This window comes from Podarcis liolepis (genome assembly GCF_965112155.1).
Source record: "Podarcis liolepis genome assembly, chromosome: 7".
Lineage (NCBI taxonomy): Eukaryota > Metazoa > Chordata > Lepidosauria > Squamata > Lacertidae > Podarcis > Podarcis liolepis.
The window spans coordinates 61650359-61666020 of NC_139561.1; the positions used below are offsets into that span (position 1 = coordinate 61650359).

At 46.7% G+C, this 15662-nt stretch overlaps 1 protein-coding gene across 3 annotated transcripts in view; it reads right to left on the minus strand.

The window, feature by feature from the left end:
• The window catches only part of TINAGL1 (tubulointerstitial nephritis antigen like 1), a 115686-nt gene extending 101303 nt beyond the window's left edge, over window positions 1–14383 (minus strand). Inside the window, exons 1-6 of one of the 3 annotated variants that reach the window (XM_083511634.1) lie at window positions 13827–14362; window positions 10114–10449; window positions 6434–6497; window positions 3985–4077; window positions 2058–2172; window positions 258–381 (exon numbers count right to left, since the gene is read on the minus strand). In XM_083511634.1, the coding sequence (XP_083367760.1) occupies window positions 258–381; window positions 2058–2172; window positions 3985–4077; window positions 6434–6497; window positions 10114–10417 (700 nt within the window). In that variant the 5' untranslated portion in view covers window positions 10418–10449; window positions 13827–14362. Of the gene's footprint in view, window positions 1–257; window positions 382–2057; window positions 2173–3984; window positions 4078–6433; window positions 6498–10113; window positions 10450–10741; window positions 11144–13826 lie in introns of those variants that run through there. The other 2 variants (XM_083511632.1, XM_083511633.1) reach the window with 2 other exon arrangements.
• Window positions 14384–15662: the final 1279 nt, after the last annotated feature.

Sequence of the window (15662 nt, forward strand, 5' to 3'; positions counted from 1 at the left end):
GGCAGTAGATTGCCAGGTACAGAAAACCATAGCTGTCAACTTTTCCGTTTTCTTGAGAAGAATCCTATTCGGAATAAGGGAATTTCCCTTAAAAAAATGGAAACGTTGACAGCTATGACAGAAAACATCTGTATGGGAACAGGTTAGCCTAGCCTACCCCACCCCAAAGTAGAGCATCAGGAGGGTAGCAGAAGACATGCCCTCTCCCTGCTCCATCATTGTTATGGCACATTCTTTCCACCTGTGAGGTGAGGTACCTGCAGTAGAAAAGGCCCAGGATCCAGCACAGTTGCCCTGGTCCAGCGGCTCGTGGATCATTCCTGCCCACTTCTCAGCAGCGTTGAAATGGGAAGGCAGCACCTCATTGGCATCCATATTCATCTACAGAAAGAGGGGAAAGAAGGAGAAGGAAGTCACTAGAGAGCAGGGAAATGTACCCAGGATTCACAGCGGAAACAGCAACAGGAATCAGGCCAGGGATATTCATATCTTGCAACAGGCTCACCTCGGTTGCTGCTTCAAGATACTCACTGAGGCAAAATTGTTGGTTCTTCTGCTCCAATTTAGTGCTAAAGAGCAGGTTTTCCAGGGGAAAGTAGCAGGGCAAAGGCAAAGCAGCCCAGACCTGGGCACAGACAGCATGGGACAAGCGGAAAAGCTCTTGAACCCCATGCTTTCTAGGACAGGCAGACTAAGCGGGACAAGCCCTGAAAGTCAAGAAACCAGAATAGAAGCTGTGTAAAACTTCCTGCCCTTTCCTGCATCTTCCTCTCCCAGCTTACATAACCTTGAGAGTTCCCACGTTGCTCAGTCTCAAAGCAACAAGAGCAAGAGCAAAAATTGCTCAGGCTTGGGATCATGTCCTGTTCTGTTGATGGACAGCTTGTGCTGGTAGCCCAACATACAAGGACTTGTCGCTTCCCTTGCTGGAAAAAGCGGGGCCTTCAGTCCAGCCTGGCCTCTTCCCTTTCCCTGTTCTAAAAAGAGAGCAGAGATCTGGGGGCCACCCTGGCTTGATTCCTCTGACATTTCAGCCGGCTTCCTTTGGTCTGGTGTTTGCTTTAGGGGAGCAGATTACGTCAGGGATAATGCACTGCTGAATCAGCAGCCTCTGCTGATGTCCTGAGGGGCTGCAGTGGCCTTCCCAGGAGTGGGAAAGAACAACACAGCCAGAAAAAGAAAGGACATGTGTCCCCTCCCCCTGAAACCACCCTCATCCCCAGGACTGAAATTGCTGAAGCAGCTGAGTTTGTTTGCAAACATCTCCAGGGCCCCTGAAGTCTCAGGATTGTTTTGTAGATTGTATGATTGATGGTGAATTTGTAATGTTCTATTATGTTCTATTGTGTTAGTGTTATTTGTTGTTTGTAAACTGGTTTGGGATTCATTTGAATGAAAAGCGACATAGAAATACAATAAATCAAATCAAACCCTTCTCTTAACAAATCTTCCCTCTTTTCCCCACAAAAAAGTGTAAGTGACCTCCCTCTTACATTGTTGTAGATTGTAAGCAGGGCCTTTTTCCAGCTGGAACTCACCAGAACTCAGTTCTGGCACCTCTCAGGTGGGCACCATTGTCCTTATAAGTGAACAAGGGAGGCGTTCATGGTGAGTTCCGGCACCTCTTGCCCTAGGAAAATAGCACTGATTGTAAGCCTTCCTGATTTAGAGCTCAGCGTTCCAGGCCATCCTCATTACTGCCACTGTAAGGACTGGATGCCTGACTAGATGGGCTTTTGGCCTGATCCAGTAGACACTCCATGTTTTCTTCCCCCCCTTTTTTAAATTACTGTCAACAGGTAACAAAAACAGGCTTGAAACTGACCTCTCAGAAGTCAGAGGGGTAACTGGGTGTGAGTTTCAGAGCTCTAAAAGCTACGTGCCTGAAATCAGTCCCTTGTCCCTTCTGACACAACTGGGAAAATTATGCACATGTTCTTTTGTATTTAATTTTACACTGTCCTGTGCTCAGAAGTGCAGAGCAAGAAAACTCCCATGCTTTGGACTGAAGAAGCGCAGAACGAGCCTTTCTGGATCATCCACCAAGCGAGACTTACATGGAGTTCATTCATGTTCATGACAGCAGTGGGGGGTTTGATGGTGCCAAGGCGATACTGGATGCCCTCCTCTAGCGTCATGCCCCAGAACTGGCTGTAGTTGGAGGCTCTCCAGCTAAAGAAAGATGGAAGAGACTCCATTGAGAAGATGAACCTTTGCTCAGGGAGACCCTGAGAGATCCATTAGAGAGGGTGCCAGCATTCAGAACTAACCAGCTACCTTGGTAAGAAAACACCACCATTTCATAGTTCTTGGATATATGACAAGCCAGCTCCCTTTCCTCTTGGCATTCTTCCTTGACTCAGAACTGGCATGCAATTTAAAGGGAGACTCTGCCTGCTCAGTCTGCCCAGGAAGGGTGAGAACCCCCCAATTCGCAAAGAAACTAATTGATTGCTGTGGCGTTTTGAAGAACTGGAATGTAATATAAAACAATAATAATCAGTTCTAATTCTGAACATGGTGTCCAACAGAACTGGAGTCAAACAGGACCACTGAGAAACAAAATGGAGGCATTGGTATGCTCAGCTGAATACTGAGGTATGCAGCTTTCTGAACACTACTGTGCCATTACATAATGGGCATATAAGCACCACTTTATGTCAGATATATACTGACCACCACATGTATCTTATAAGTTTCCAGTTTCTACCCAGAACAGACAACAAAAAACCACTGTCTGCACTCTGCCATCAAGCTCTGTGATACAACCACATCTGTTTTAACCCAGTGGGTAGAGACTCACAACTGGAAGTCCTTATTAGACTACAAACACTTGGAGATTTTATTGCAATCAAGCTGTATATAAATGTTGCTAAATAAATCAGTACAGTACACACACACACACCACAAAGTGAAAATGCAGATCAGCAAAGCCAGACAGGTACCCAGAAAGGACTTATTATACAACAGGCCTAGATAACACAGCTTGTTGTTACTTGTAGTTCCCAGCTAAATCCACTCCAAGGAGCTACAGCCCATCCTGGACAAGGGTACCTCCCTCTCACTGGCCTTGGGTGGTAGGTCTTACTTAGAGGCACATCCTCAAGCTAGCACAGCTCCTCACCAAGAATAATAGGCCACAGACATAAACACAGGGACCAGATCTTGCAACAGACACAGGTTCCAATCCTGTCTCTACAGCTCCTCAGGCAATACTACTACAGATCCTAATAATGGCAGCCAGAATGTCAAGGGAACACTGACCAGCTCATCTTACACAATGACAGTCTCTTGTTTGCCAGTGATGCCTTTCTGCATCCTACATAAGACCAACAGAACGACCTCTGTGCAAAAAGCATTAACGGACATAAACTTGACACTTGAAATAGCATTTTTAAAAAACAACAACAAAAAACCCCCCAACAACTGTGGGGGAGCATTTCAGTGTACTTGGACACTCTGCCATGAATCTTGTTCTTGAACAAAGGAACTTCAAAAGAAAACTGAAGCATGAAACCAATGAATCACAATTTTTCTAGAGGTACCATTTTTCAAGAGGTTCAAGTCTACTAGCTGCCTTAAATCAGGATCTGCCTTAAATCAGGATTGCGTTAACTCTTCAGGTGAGCTTGGGGGACAATATCCATGAGGGTCCTAGCTTTGGTTCCACAGACCCCTGGGCCACTCGCCTCAGGTGCAGTATCAGGAACTTGTTCCAGGTCCTCAGCTAGTGCTACAACATCTCCAGTTCCAGCCAACCTATCATTTTATGACACTGAGGTCAAGGCTGGAGCAATGGCAGCTTTTTCTTTAGGCTTATTCCTTCCTGCCCACAGCTTTGACAACAAGCTGCAAAATGGTGGATATGTGGCTCCACTCCTCACCACTGCTACACTTCCCTTGGAATGGAGACCACCAACTTTTGTTGGACCCCTCCTCCCTAGCAGCCTGCTTGATTTGTCAAATTGAGGTTCTTCTTCTTACCCATAATTCCCTCTGTTGATGGCATCTATCATATCCCCATTGATGAGGCAAGCGTGGTTTTCACAGGACCATCGCCCATTTCCTTCGCAAGTGCTGAGAAGAGAAGACATGGGAAATGTTAGATATATGAAGCTATGGAAGGGTGGTGAGCTAGTAGCCAAAGGGAGATACTTCCAGAAGTCTAGATCCAGCAGTGGCCTGCGAGGTGGTGTAGAGCCGCCCTCCTGACACCAGGTTTGCTGACACTTACCTGAATGCAGTGAGCTTGGGCAGAATGGCGATGCCATTGGGGCTCTGCAGGCCCATTGGCAGAGCCAATCCAACACACTCCTTCTGGTGTGCCCAAGCAACTTCAACCTCGCCACCAACCTGCTTTACACCAGAGCTTGCCAATGCATTGCGTGAAGGTGCCATAGCACCCACCAAGGTCTCTCCTGGCAAACCACCTTGCAGCTTAAACTGAGCAGCTCATCAGTGAGCAGTACGAAATTCTTCATGTTTGTTACAAAGGACTAGTGAGCTCTGAGCTTTGTGGAACCAGGTGCAGATCACCTGAGGATCAAATTCATAACAGTACAAAGGAGATAAGTGATGAGCCAGGATGGACCACAGCACAGATATAACAGAGGCAGTTCTGACTTCTATAGGAACCTAGGAAGCTGCCTTAAACTGAGTCAGAACATCTAGCTCAGTGTTGCCTTCACGGAGTGGCAGTGACTCTCCAGGGTTTTAGATAGAGGATATTCTCAGCCCTGCCTAGAGACACCAGGGGTTGAATCTGGGACACTTTGCAGGCAAAGTAGATGCTCTGTCATTTGACTACAGCCTTGCCTTCTACCTTCCCACACAAGACTTTCCCCCCATCATCTTGGCCCTCTTTGCTGCCGCCTTTGAAGTTGCTCCAGCATGTCTACATCCAAATTCAAAGTGCAAAAAGACACAGAGCTCCAAGTGAGATCTGACTAGAGCTAAGAGCTTTATTTACTTATTGGAACTGGCTCCTTTATTAAAGAAAGCTTGAGATTCTGAGGATGCTGGAAGTAGAAGGGCTGTAGCTCTGTGGCAGGACATCTGCTTTGAATGCAGAATGTCCCAGGTTAAATTCCCAGGATCTGCAGGTAGAGCTGGGGGAAACCACTCTGAAATCCTGGAAAGCCACTGTTAGACAGTTGAGTTGGATGGACACAATGGTCTGACTTGGTATAAGGCACCCAAAACCTGTGTGTGTGTGTGTGTGTGTGTGTGTGTGTGTGTGTGTGCATGCGTGCGCTCTTAGATCAAGCTCCCACTGCACATGGTCTATGGCCAGGCCTTCTGCAAACACATTGCTAGCACAAGGTGCCCTAATCCTTTCCACGAAGCCTTCAGGAAACACGGTGGCCTTGCTGACGAGGAGCCAATTCCAACATTAGCTATGCTTCATAGAACGCTTGGCATTTTCTCTCGGCCAAAAGGCACTTTAAAAAGCAACAACAATCCTTTCCCCCACCCCCTTCCCCATCCTGAAGGCAGAAAAGGTTTTGTCCTTTTACGGACCTGCCTGGCAGCAACACTCTCCCCTTAGAGTCTGCATCCTGCCAGGGCCTGCTGTGCAGTTAACTGGAGCTCAGTCGGGACTCTCTGTTTAACCCTCATCTTCCCTTTGCCTTTCGGACCACAAGGAAAGCTTTGTTGCTGGATCTGGTCAAAGGCGCATCGAGTCCAGCACCATGTTCTCAATGCCATGGTGAACATAAGAACAAAAGGAAAAAAGAGTCTGCTAGATCAGGCCAGTGGCCCACCTAGTTCAGGATCCTATTCTTGGAGCGGCCAACAAGATGCCCATGGGAAGCCTAGAAACAGGATCTGAGCACAACAGCACTCTCCCCACTTCTGACTCTCAGGAACTGGTATTCAGAAGCATTACTGCCTCCAACCATGCAGACAGAGGCTAATAGCCACTAATAGCTTTCTCCTCCATGAATTTGTCTAATTCTCTTTTAAAGCCATCCTAGTTAGTGGCTATCACTGTCTCCTGGGGGAGTGAGTTACATAGCTTAACCATGCTCTGTGTGCATTGTGTTAACACTAAATAATAATAATAATAATAATAATAATAATAATAATAATAATAATAATAATAATAGTTGTTGTTTTATTTGCATCAGGCCCTTCTGACTGTGTTGCCCCAGCCACTCTGGGCGGCTTCCAACAAATACAAAAGCATAATCAAGCATCTTCATTCTTCCAGCTTATTTCAACGCATTTCCCTGTCACTTTCCTAACTGCAAAAGTCCATGCAAGTTTCTAAAGCTGATTTTTTGTTTTGCAGATCTGTTAAGCAGTGCAAACTGAAAGCTCTAGCATGTGCTCAGATTCCTTCTGCCAAATGCTGACGGCCTGAAGGGAACCTTTGGCAGTGAGACTTTGACTGAAAAAAATGCTTCTGTGATCAAAGAGCCCAACTTACCAGAAGTTGCAGTTATCTCTGTAGGTTGAGCCTGTTGGGAACTTGTGTCCATTACGAATGCAGGCTGGAAAAAAGGGAACAAGGAGAAAACTGGGATGGGAAACTGAGTGCCTATGGATCCATATAGATAGCAAGAAGGCTTACATTTTGGTAGAGGGGCTCAACCGCCCAATATCAGGATTCAGTGAAGTATTCTGTACAACTGTTTACTGCTGTGGATGCTGGGAAAGCAATATTTAGTTAGGCCGATTGCTTGTACTAAAAGCCCAGGTGTCATGCTTATATTGCATTATATTTATTGTACACTTGTATTTGAATTTATCATACTTTATTGTATTTTTCTTTTCTATTTTTTCCATCACTTTGGGGGCATTTGGGCCAAAAAGCAGTATGTATGTATGTATGTATGTATGTATGTATGTATGTATGTGTACACACACACACACACACACACACACACACCAGCCATAATCAATAGGAACCAGCAGTGGGGGAGAGACTCCTGATTGCTGGGAATCTCTCTCCAGCTTTTGGAATACAACCCCCAGCAGAGTTTGGGAAGGCAAGACTCTGCTCCAGCTAGTGGGAGGGGCAGCAGAGAAATGGTTTGGGAACCAGTTGCGCAGTTTCAAACCAGCTAAAATCAGATAGAGAAGAAAGAGAAAGAGCTGAGAGCACTGCTTGGGTGTAGCTGCTGGTGTTTATGGGCATCTATTAACGCCAGCCATGCTCTGATTGTATACTGTAAGCACATCAAATATTACAAAAGACATCATTAAGCCTTCAGGGCTTTATCATCTGAGCTAAACCCTGTAGCACATTTCTTGTAATTTCTCACTAAAATATTGTAAGGCATGCTGGGGGAACCAACACACTGATGTAGCCTGGCTTAATTACGTACCACTCCCTGGTTCTGGAGCAACAATAACTTACTGTTTAGAAGCTTCTCTTCCTCCATAAATGTACATGGAAAGTATGGGATAAATTCTACCCTTTTAACCTTTCCAGAGTACAAAAGGCTGGTTGAAGCTCGCAAAGGTTGAACTGTATAAAATCTCACTGTGTTCAGTAGAGTTCGCACTCCTGCGCTGAGGGTTTGGATCTAGAGCTCAGGGTCAAAGTTTGATTAATTCAAGGCTGGAGCATGTTTCAAATGCCATTTTCCAAGTCGGGCTTGGAAAATGTGAAGGGAGGGGCAAACCCTAGCTCTTAAGAAGACAGGAAGAGCCTGCTAGTGGCCCATTGAAGTCCAGAATGTACAGAACTTTCTTAGTTGTGTAGGGAGGGGCAAGCGGCAGGTTTCAGGCATGTAATTCTGCTCCGTGAATCCTGAAACTCCTGTACAGTTATCCCTCTGCCTTCTGAGAAGTCAGTTTCAATAAGATATGTGTTACCTGTTGGCAGTAATGTACAGAAACATAAGAATATACAAAGAGCCCTGGTGGACCGGGCCAAGGACCTCTTCTCACAGTTGCCAATCAGATGCCTACAAGGAGCCTGCAAGCAAGACCTGAGAACAGCAGCACCTCGCTGCACCTGCAACTTCCAGAAACTGGTATTCAGAGGCATGCTGCCGCTGACAGTGGAGGTGGAACAATGTGACTGTGATAAGACATGATCTTGCGGCAGTAACAGAAGGTGGTGTTCCTGACCAGCTTGCAAGTCAGGAAGCCTCCTTTGAGAAGGTTGTCTCTGCCATGAACTCAGCAGCATCCCCAATGCCCTGGAGAATGGCTAGCTCTCAGTGTAGGCAGTACTGCACTAGAGGGGTCAATGACCAGAAGGCAGGACATCTGGTTTGCAAATCATTTATTATTATAATTATGATTCACTTTAGGGAGAGCTGGGGATGTCCCTGGTCTATAACCCTGACAGCCATTGCCAGTCAATGAGGATGAGGCTGAGCTAGATGGACCAATGATCTGGCTCAGCATTAGGTTGCCTCCTACGTCTCAGGATAAGGTACCTCCCAATGTGAAAAATAGCAATAAACATGACAATTTATCTGAGTATGCCCAAAGTGCTTTTTTCCCACCACTGGGGGTGGAAGGGTGAAATAGTCCATGCACACCAAAACCTGAGAGTGTGGAATTGGTTTCCCAGCTAGGGTTTAGCACTGCTCTTTTTAGAAATTAACTGCTTGGGGCAGGGAGAAAATTTAGCCCAAAATGAAAATTTATATTTCCCCTTTGGATTCAGCTTTGATGGGGTTAAACGTCTTATTTCAGAGGGAAGCCAGAGCCCTGAGGGAAGCTGAAGGCATTCCCCACCAGCAGCCCTTCTATGAGACGCTCAAGAGAAAGGCGCCTATTGTTTTTAAGCAAGGATGGAAGGGGAAATCACATTTTCCTTAAAGGGGGTCAAGGGGATTTTGCAGCTGCTGCGGAAGTATCCCTACTGGGACTCTGGGGACTGCGATTGTGCCAAGGGCATATTTGCATGACACATCTAGTAGAGGCAGATTTAAGGACCCAAACACTGACGTCTTCAGCATGTGGAGTGGGGGGAATGGGAGAATCCCAATAATAATAAATATCCACACATTTAATCATAAGGTTGGTCTTTCTCAGATCAATCCAAGTCCCCAGTGTAACATTACAACAACAGCATCCTAATTATTTTATCTGTAAGCCTCCTTGTGTCCCAGTCTGGGGAAAAGGTAGGGTGATGATCATGATGATGATCATGATGATTTGGCACCAACATTGGGCACTCCAAAATGCACGGCCTCTTCTCTGGCTATCTTCCCCAATGTGGTGGTGCTGGTGGAGCCTGAAGAGAGCTGTGGACCAAAATATCTGGAGGGCATTTGGTTGATGAATGTGGCTTATCCCCTTCCAGGAATTTGTCTCTAATTCCATATTAAAGTCACCCAAAGTAAAAAAGTCATTACTACATCTTGTGGCAGTGAGTTCCGCAAATTAAATGCAGGTTGCAAGAAGTGCTGCTTTCTATGCCGGCTTCCACAACAGACATTTACCATAGAATTGTTGTTCTTTCTTCATCATTTTTTTACAAGGCATCTACACAATGTCATTATCAAAGCACTGCCAGCCTGTGTTTCCCCTGTGCTCTGTTTTCTGCAGCATTTTTTTCAGATTGCAGGAAATCCAGTTTGGGGAGGAAGGATCAGAAGAGTAGCATGAACTCAGCCTGTCTCATCTACAACTACTGGGCATGGTTTGGATACGTTTAGTGATGAACTGGGCAGGAGAGTCTATCGCCATGCCCCTAAACTTTGGCACCCCTCCAATAGGCATCATTCTATCCATGTGCTTATTTCTTTAAGCAATCTTGGGTAGTGCTAGGAACCAACAGCCTGCCTGCTGTGACTTTCCTGCTGATCTGTTTCTACAATCTATAGTATTAACACAGAGGAAGAGAAAACGAAAACACACACAAATGCAACCATTCATAATTGTCCAGCACACACAGCCACTTATGCCCACAGACCCTTATCTGACCAAGTCACAAACACCTATCTCAAAACATCTAACCTTCTAAACAACTTTTCTCAACCCTGTGCCCTCCAGGTGACTTGGACCATCAGCACCCCAAGCAGTGTGAACAAAGTCTGCAAAGCAGCCCACATCTGTACCCCCCTCCTCTCCCCTCAGACTCACCTCCATTGTTATATATATCTACCCACCGATCAGGCAATCCACCCGCAAGTAACCTACCTTTCTGCACAGCAAATGGAGGTTCGATGCCCAAACAGTACTCCCAGAAATCGGGGCAGCAGTCAGAGACAGTGCGGTTGCAGAAGAGGTCGCAGTAGCAGATGGTGTCCAGGTATGGCACTGTGCAGCCATCATCCCTCCCAGGGCAGCAAGCATTACGGCGTTCGCAGTAAGAACCTCCTGCGTCCCGGATCCCCCGTTCATGCAATCCTGGGGCCAGCTCCCTCCGTGTACGAGATGCCCGGAGAGCAAGGGCCTCTTCTGCCAACAGCACTACGGCCAAGAGAGTCCAGAAGGCCTTCATTCTTCTGCTTGATCTTCTGGGATCTGCAGGTCCTGGAGAACAATAAAAAGATGGAGAATCACACAGAGGAATCGATCTTCCTTTTACACTATGTGGAGCTTGGTTGGATACATACCAACTTATGCACCCTGTAAAATGATGCTCAAAGTGATTTACAATACAAAACAAAAACACAACGTAAAAAATTAAAGTAACCTGTTCAGTGCAATAACATCAAGGACAATACTTCCCCCCAGCAGAACAGAGTTTCTGGAACTCTGACCCAAATCCTCCAAAGAGCACCCCAAAGTGTAGTCACAATTGTGCCCCTGAAGGCAGACACACAGCAGGCACCAGCAGCCCTTCCCATTGATGGTCTCCCTTGGGCTGCTCTGCACCCTGCCTGGCCTGACAGTCAATCCCCTCCATGAAACATGCAGGAATGTGCAGGGAGCAATTTTGCAGGGGAGGGCGGGCAGTGTTCAACATTCAAATGTTTTGCCCCAATAGGATCCTCCTATTCAGCTGGCAGCTCGAGAGAAGAAATCCCACGGGTCTCAGCAGCATGCTCTGGGCTTCCCTCGCTGGAAGATGGTGTTCAGCTTGACCTTCAGGTATCCAGGAACACAGGGCTGGCTCAGCCAGAGTACAGTAATCGTGTCTCTTACATCCTCTGATATATCTGTCCCAGCCATTTTCCCTGAGCCCAGGCTTTCCAAGCCAGGAATGTAACTCGGGACATTTTCCTGTTTACGCTGCCTTCAGGATGGAAAAAGAAAGCAAAAGGGTACAGCCTTGAACTCGTGAACTGAGCAGCTGAAAGCAGCCGATCAAATGAGGAGGGGAGAGCACTGGGCGTTCTTCCAGGCTGGCTTTTACTGCAGGACAGAGACACCTCATTTTTACACCATCCTCAAAACATGATGCCAGCCTGAATTCCAGCCCCCCCCCCCGCCTCCAATTTAATTCAGATTTAATGAATTTCTAGGGGTAATCTGATAAGGGTTTTTTTCCCCTCAAGATACCTGTTGCCAATGATACATTTGGAATATGAAGCTAGAACTCCAAAGGAACTGTTTCTGAACTGTGATTGAAGTTCAAAGTTTCTCAAAAAAGAAATTGGAGGAAGGATGAGCCCCCTCACCTCTCATGTTAGAAAGACTGGGTGCTGGTGTCTGCTGTGCCCCCTAGCCCCAGAAGAGGAAGACGGCCTCTGCCCCATTCTTATTCCTTCTCTGGCATCTCCCCTGTGTCCTCCCATCTCATGGCCACCTGGGATTAAGAAGGCACCTTCTATGATCTCAGACTTCAGCAATGCAATAAGTTTTCTACTCTCAGCAGCAGCAATCTCAAGAGGAGGGCGGCTCAAGGTCAGAAGGCAAGGAAGGAATCTGGGCCTCTCCCCCCACCCCACACCTCTGCCTTGCTCTTCCAGATGCTAGGAAGTAGTGGGGCGTCATTTTGATTAACTGTCGCCTTCTGACCTCAGATGGCAAAGTCCACGGAAACACACCGGGCGGCTCATCAATCTGAGGAGGTGGAGCGTTCAAGAACGGCTCTCATCTTGTGCAAGGCAGGGAATCTGGGCTTGTGCCTGTTGGTGTGCGGCTTATCTCCCTTTGAACTGTGGTGTTTGTTATGTGACTGTACAACTATGGAGGTTTTCCAGCCCAGAGCCAGCGGCATTTCAAATGGAAGAGGATTTTTTTTTAAATTGAGGGGGGTTTTTTGTTTTGTTTTGTTTTTGGTTTTTGTTTTTGTTTTAGTAGTGATGGGAAAAGATCTCCAAAAGACATAACTGCAAAACAGGAGAACTTTGTGCCCACTTTACAAGGGCACAGTTTACACAGTACACATAACACAATCTGCAACAGTTCCAGTCAATTCCACATCCCTCCTAGCGACACGGGATGAGTGGCACCCACACCCTAGTTCCCCACCCCAAACACAAACATTAGCAGCATGTTCTAAATTTCGCAGACAGTTATTAAATATAACCTTTCCTGGTGCACCTTTATTTAAACACATTGCTGATAAGGGAGTCCACACAAACACTCGGGACTGGGGGCCTTCCCTGGCAATCGGAACACTCCCCTCTGCTCAGACAAAACTCTTCTTCACTAACTAAACACGGGAAGGAGAAAGAACACTTATATGTTCAAGCCCCCCTCCCGCCCCCCCCCCAAAATACCCTTTCACTGGGGACTTCTTAAACGACATCAATTAGAATAGAACTAGAATAGAATAATTAGGGTTTCTTAAACCAGAATCCCACCCTTTATTTTGTGATGCACCAGCCTCCCCTTTCCTTCCCCAGGTGCGTTGGATGTGTGGGAGGCTTGGGGGAGGGGAGGGTAGAGAGAATATGTAGTAAAAAAATTCCTTCTCACTTAGGAAGTTCTTTATATGGATCTTTTAAGAGATCTCCAGGATATCTGTCTAACTCGTTGCATTTTTATTCCACTCTTCTTCCAAAAAAGCTCAAGTGGTGTACATAGCTCTCTTCAGCTTTAATCCTTACAACAATCCTGTGAGGTAGGCTAGGTGGGCCCAAAGCCAACCAGTGATCTTTGTGGCTGGGCAAGGATTTGAACCCAGCTCTCCTCAGTCTGACACTAACCGTGACAGCACCCTGGTTTTCTTGATCCACAGACTTCTGCACCCTGACCGTTGTTTAGGAAGCTTTTAGATGACAGAACCCAAGGTGGCATGCCTATGGTTCCAAGGTGGTCAGCCACCGAGGCATTGACCCAGAGCTGCTTAGCTTCAGCAAGGTACCCTGGAACTTGATCCCAGGGATGGGCAACCCAGATGTTGTTGCACTCTGATCTGGAACCTTGATATAAATATGCTTAGCATTTTCCTTTGCAGCTTCAATTATATTATAATTGCCTAACAATTGACCACTCGATTGTTGCTCTCACCTGTGCATGTAAGCATGGTTTTAGTAAGTTGGCAACCCTAGTAAGCAGAAGCACCAAGGCCAACTTGTGCATTTGGCAACCTAGCAAATCAAGGACATTCATGCACATGATACATTCACATATAATACTTTTTTAAAAAAAACCATACACCAATCCTCTTTATTCCATTCTATCCTGCATTTCCCCCCCCCCCCAATTTTTCTGTGATAGAACTTTCGGGTGGTCAGTCAGATATGATGGGAGTTGGAGTCTGGAGGGCCACGAAGGAACATAGACCAAATCACACCTTTGTCCACCTAGCTCAGTATTGCACACACTGGCTGGCAGCTCTCTTCAGACAGGGGACATCCCCAGCCCTGTGTAGAGATGCTGCGGGGTTGCGGTTGAACCCAAGACATTCTGCATGCAAAGCAGATGCTCTCCCCACGGAGTTACAGCCCTGTACCCCACACGTTTCCCCATCCCTGCCCTACTCCACGTTTCACACCTGGCCGTGTAACACTTACCCCACCAGCTTCCCAGGTTCAGAGGAGCCTCAACAGGAGAACAGCCTCGCCTTCCTGCCCCGGTGATGCTCAGGCTCTGGCCAAGTTGGATCGCTTTTCACCCGGAGAGGAGCAGCCGAAGGGAAGGGCGGCGGCATACCAGAGAGGCTGATCTCCTGAAGAATCAGTCGCGCAGGAGAAGGCGCGGGCTTCGTGGACCTGAAGGGGGTGTGAGCAGCAGCTCTGGCGCTCGCAGGCAGACAGGCAGGCAGGCAGCCGTTGCTCCTCGCAAAGGAAAAGTCCCTGGCAGGGGCGGCAGGAGCGGGCGGACGTCTCTCTCGCTCTGCTGCCCGGAGATTCAAGCGCCTCTTATGTACGCTTCCCAGCCCACCGGCTCCCTCGATCCAGTCCCGGCAACCAAGCCTGCCGCCTGCCTCTCCGGCCCGCCCAACTTTACGCAGGGGCAGCGCGGAGGACCATTCTGGGGTGGGGCGTTCAGTGGTAGTTTTGCCTAGTGGTGAGAGACGCAGCGCTAGGAAGGGACATTCCCCCTCCCTTCCTCGCTTTCTTTTTTTAAACGGTCGGTTTTTATCTGCTTTTAAAGCCTCTTTTTATCGTTATTTTTAATGAATATTTTATCCTGTTATGTAAGCGACTTCGAGCTGGTTGTTGATTAAGCGTAATACAGTTGATTGTTTTTTATAATCATCATCATCATCATCATCATTCATTCAACGATTTCTCAAAGAAATTCTCCAATCGGTGTTGTGCAAGTCTGGTTTTACGCAAAGCAGTACGAAAATACACAAACCAACTAGAAGCAGATAGAATCACTGAAAACAGTTATAAAATCAGTAAAACTTTCAAGCAAAGTATACCTAAAATATGCAGCTGAATGGGTTTGTTGAAACAGAAAAGTTTTCAGCAGGCAGCTAAAACAGTATGGTGAGCGCACCAACAGGCAGGGAGTTCCAGACTTGCTAAATAAATACTCATTCTTTTATATAAACATTTCCTCTCACTTGCACCTCTGGTGGGGATCTAAGCATGGCATAAGCACCACACTAAAATAAATACCGGTAGCAGCTTTTTTAAAAAAACAAATAAACACAAGGTTCTAGTCCCTGAGACTGCAAACATGAGAGGGAGTTCTCTTTGAATTTCAAAAGCAAGCATGAATAAAGGCTGAATCAAATCTATAGGCAGCCAGGGTTGTGTCTAATAAATATAAATAAATATTGCTGGACTTTCACACTTCCAGTCATCTCTGACTATTGGGCATGCTGGCTTGGGCATGATAGGAATGCAGCAGCATCTGGAAGGCCACAGATTATCTTCTTCTCGTTGGAGTGTTGGGTTTAAACCTTGGAGATCCCAGTGCACATCCCTGCATAGCCAGAAAACTTACTTGGTGAACTCAGGACAAAAACCTTTCTCTCTCTCCCTCCCTCCATCCTCCTGTCCCATCCTCCTATCTCATAGGAGTAATTATGAGAAAAGGGTGAGAGAACTGTGACAGACTGTTGTATAGTGTTGGAATGGGAGCAGGGAGTCCTGAGTTCAAATCTCCACGCAGCCATGAAGCTCACCAGTCCGATCTTGGGCAAGTCACCCCCTCAGCCCAACCTACCTCACAATATTGTTGTGAGAAGAGGGCATGGAGGGTATGCTAAAAATGCTTTCAAGCACTAAAGATCCCCAGTGGTCCCATGGAGAGATTGGGGTTGTTGTTTTTAGTACCCTGTCCCTACCAAGGACATTTGGTTTGGAAGATCAGTAAATGATTATTCACTTAACAGCAGCTTTCTTCTGTCATGGAAGAAGTCAGAACCACCTAAATTAGAAATCTGGTGGATA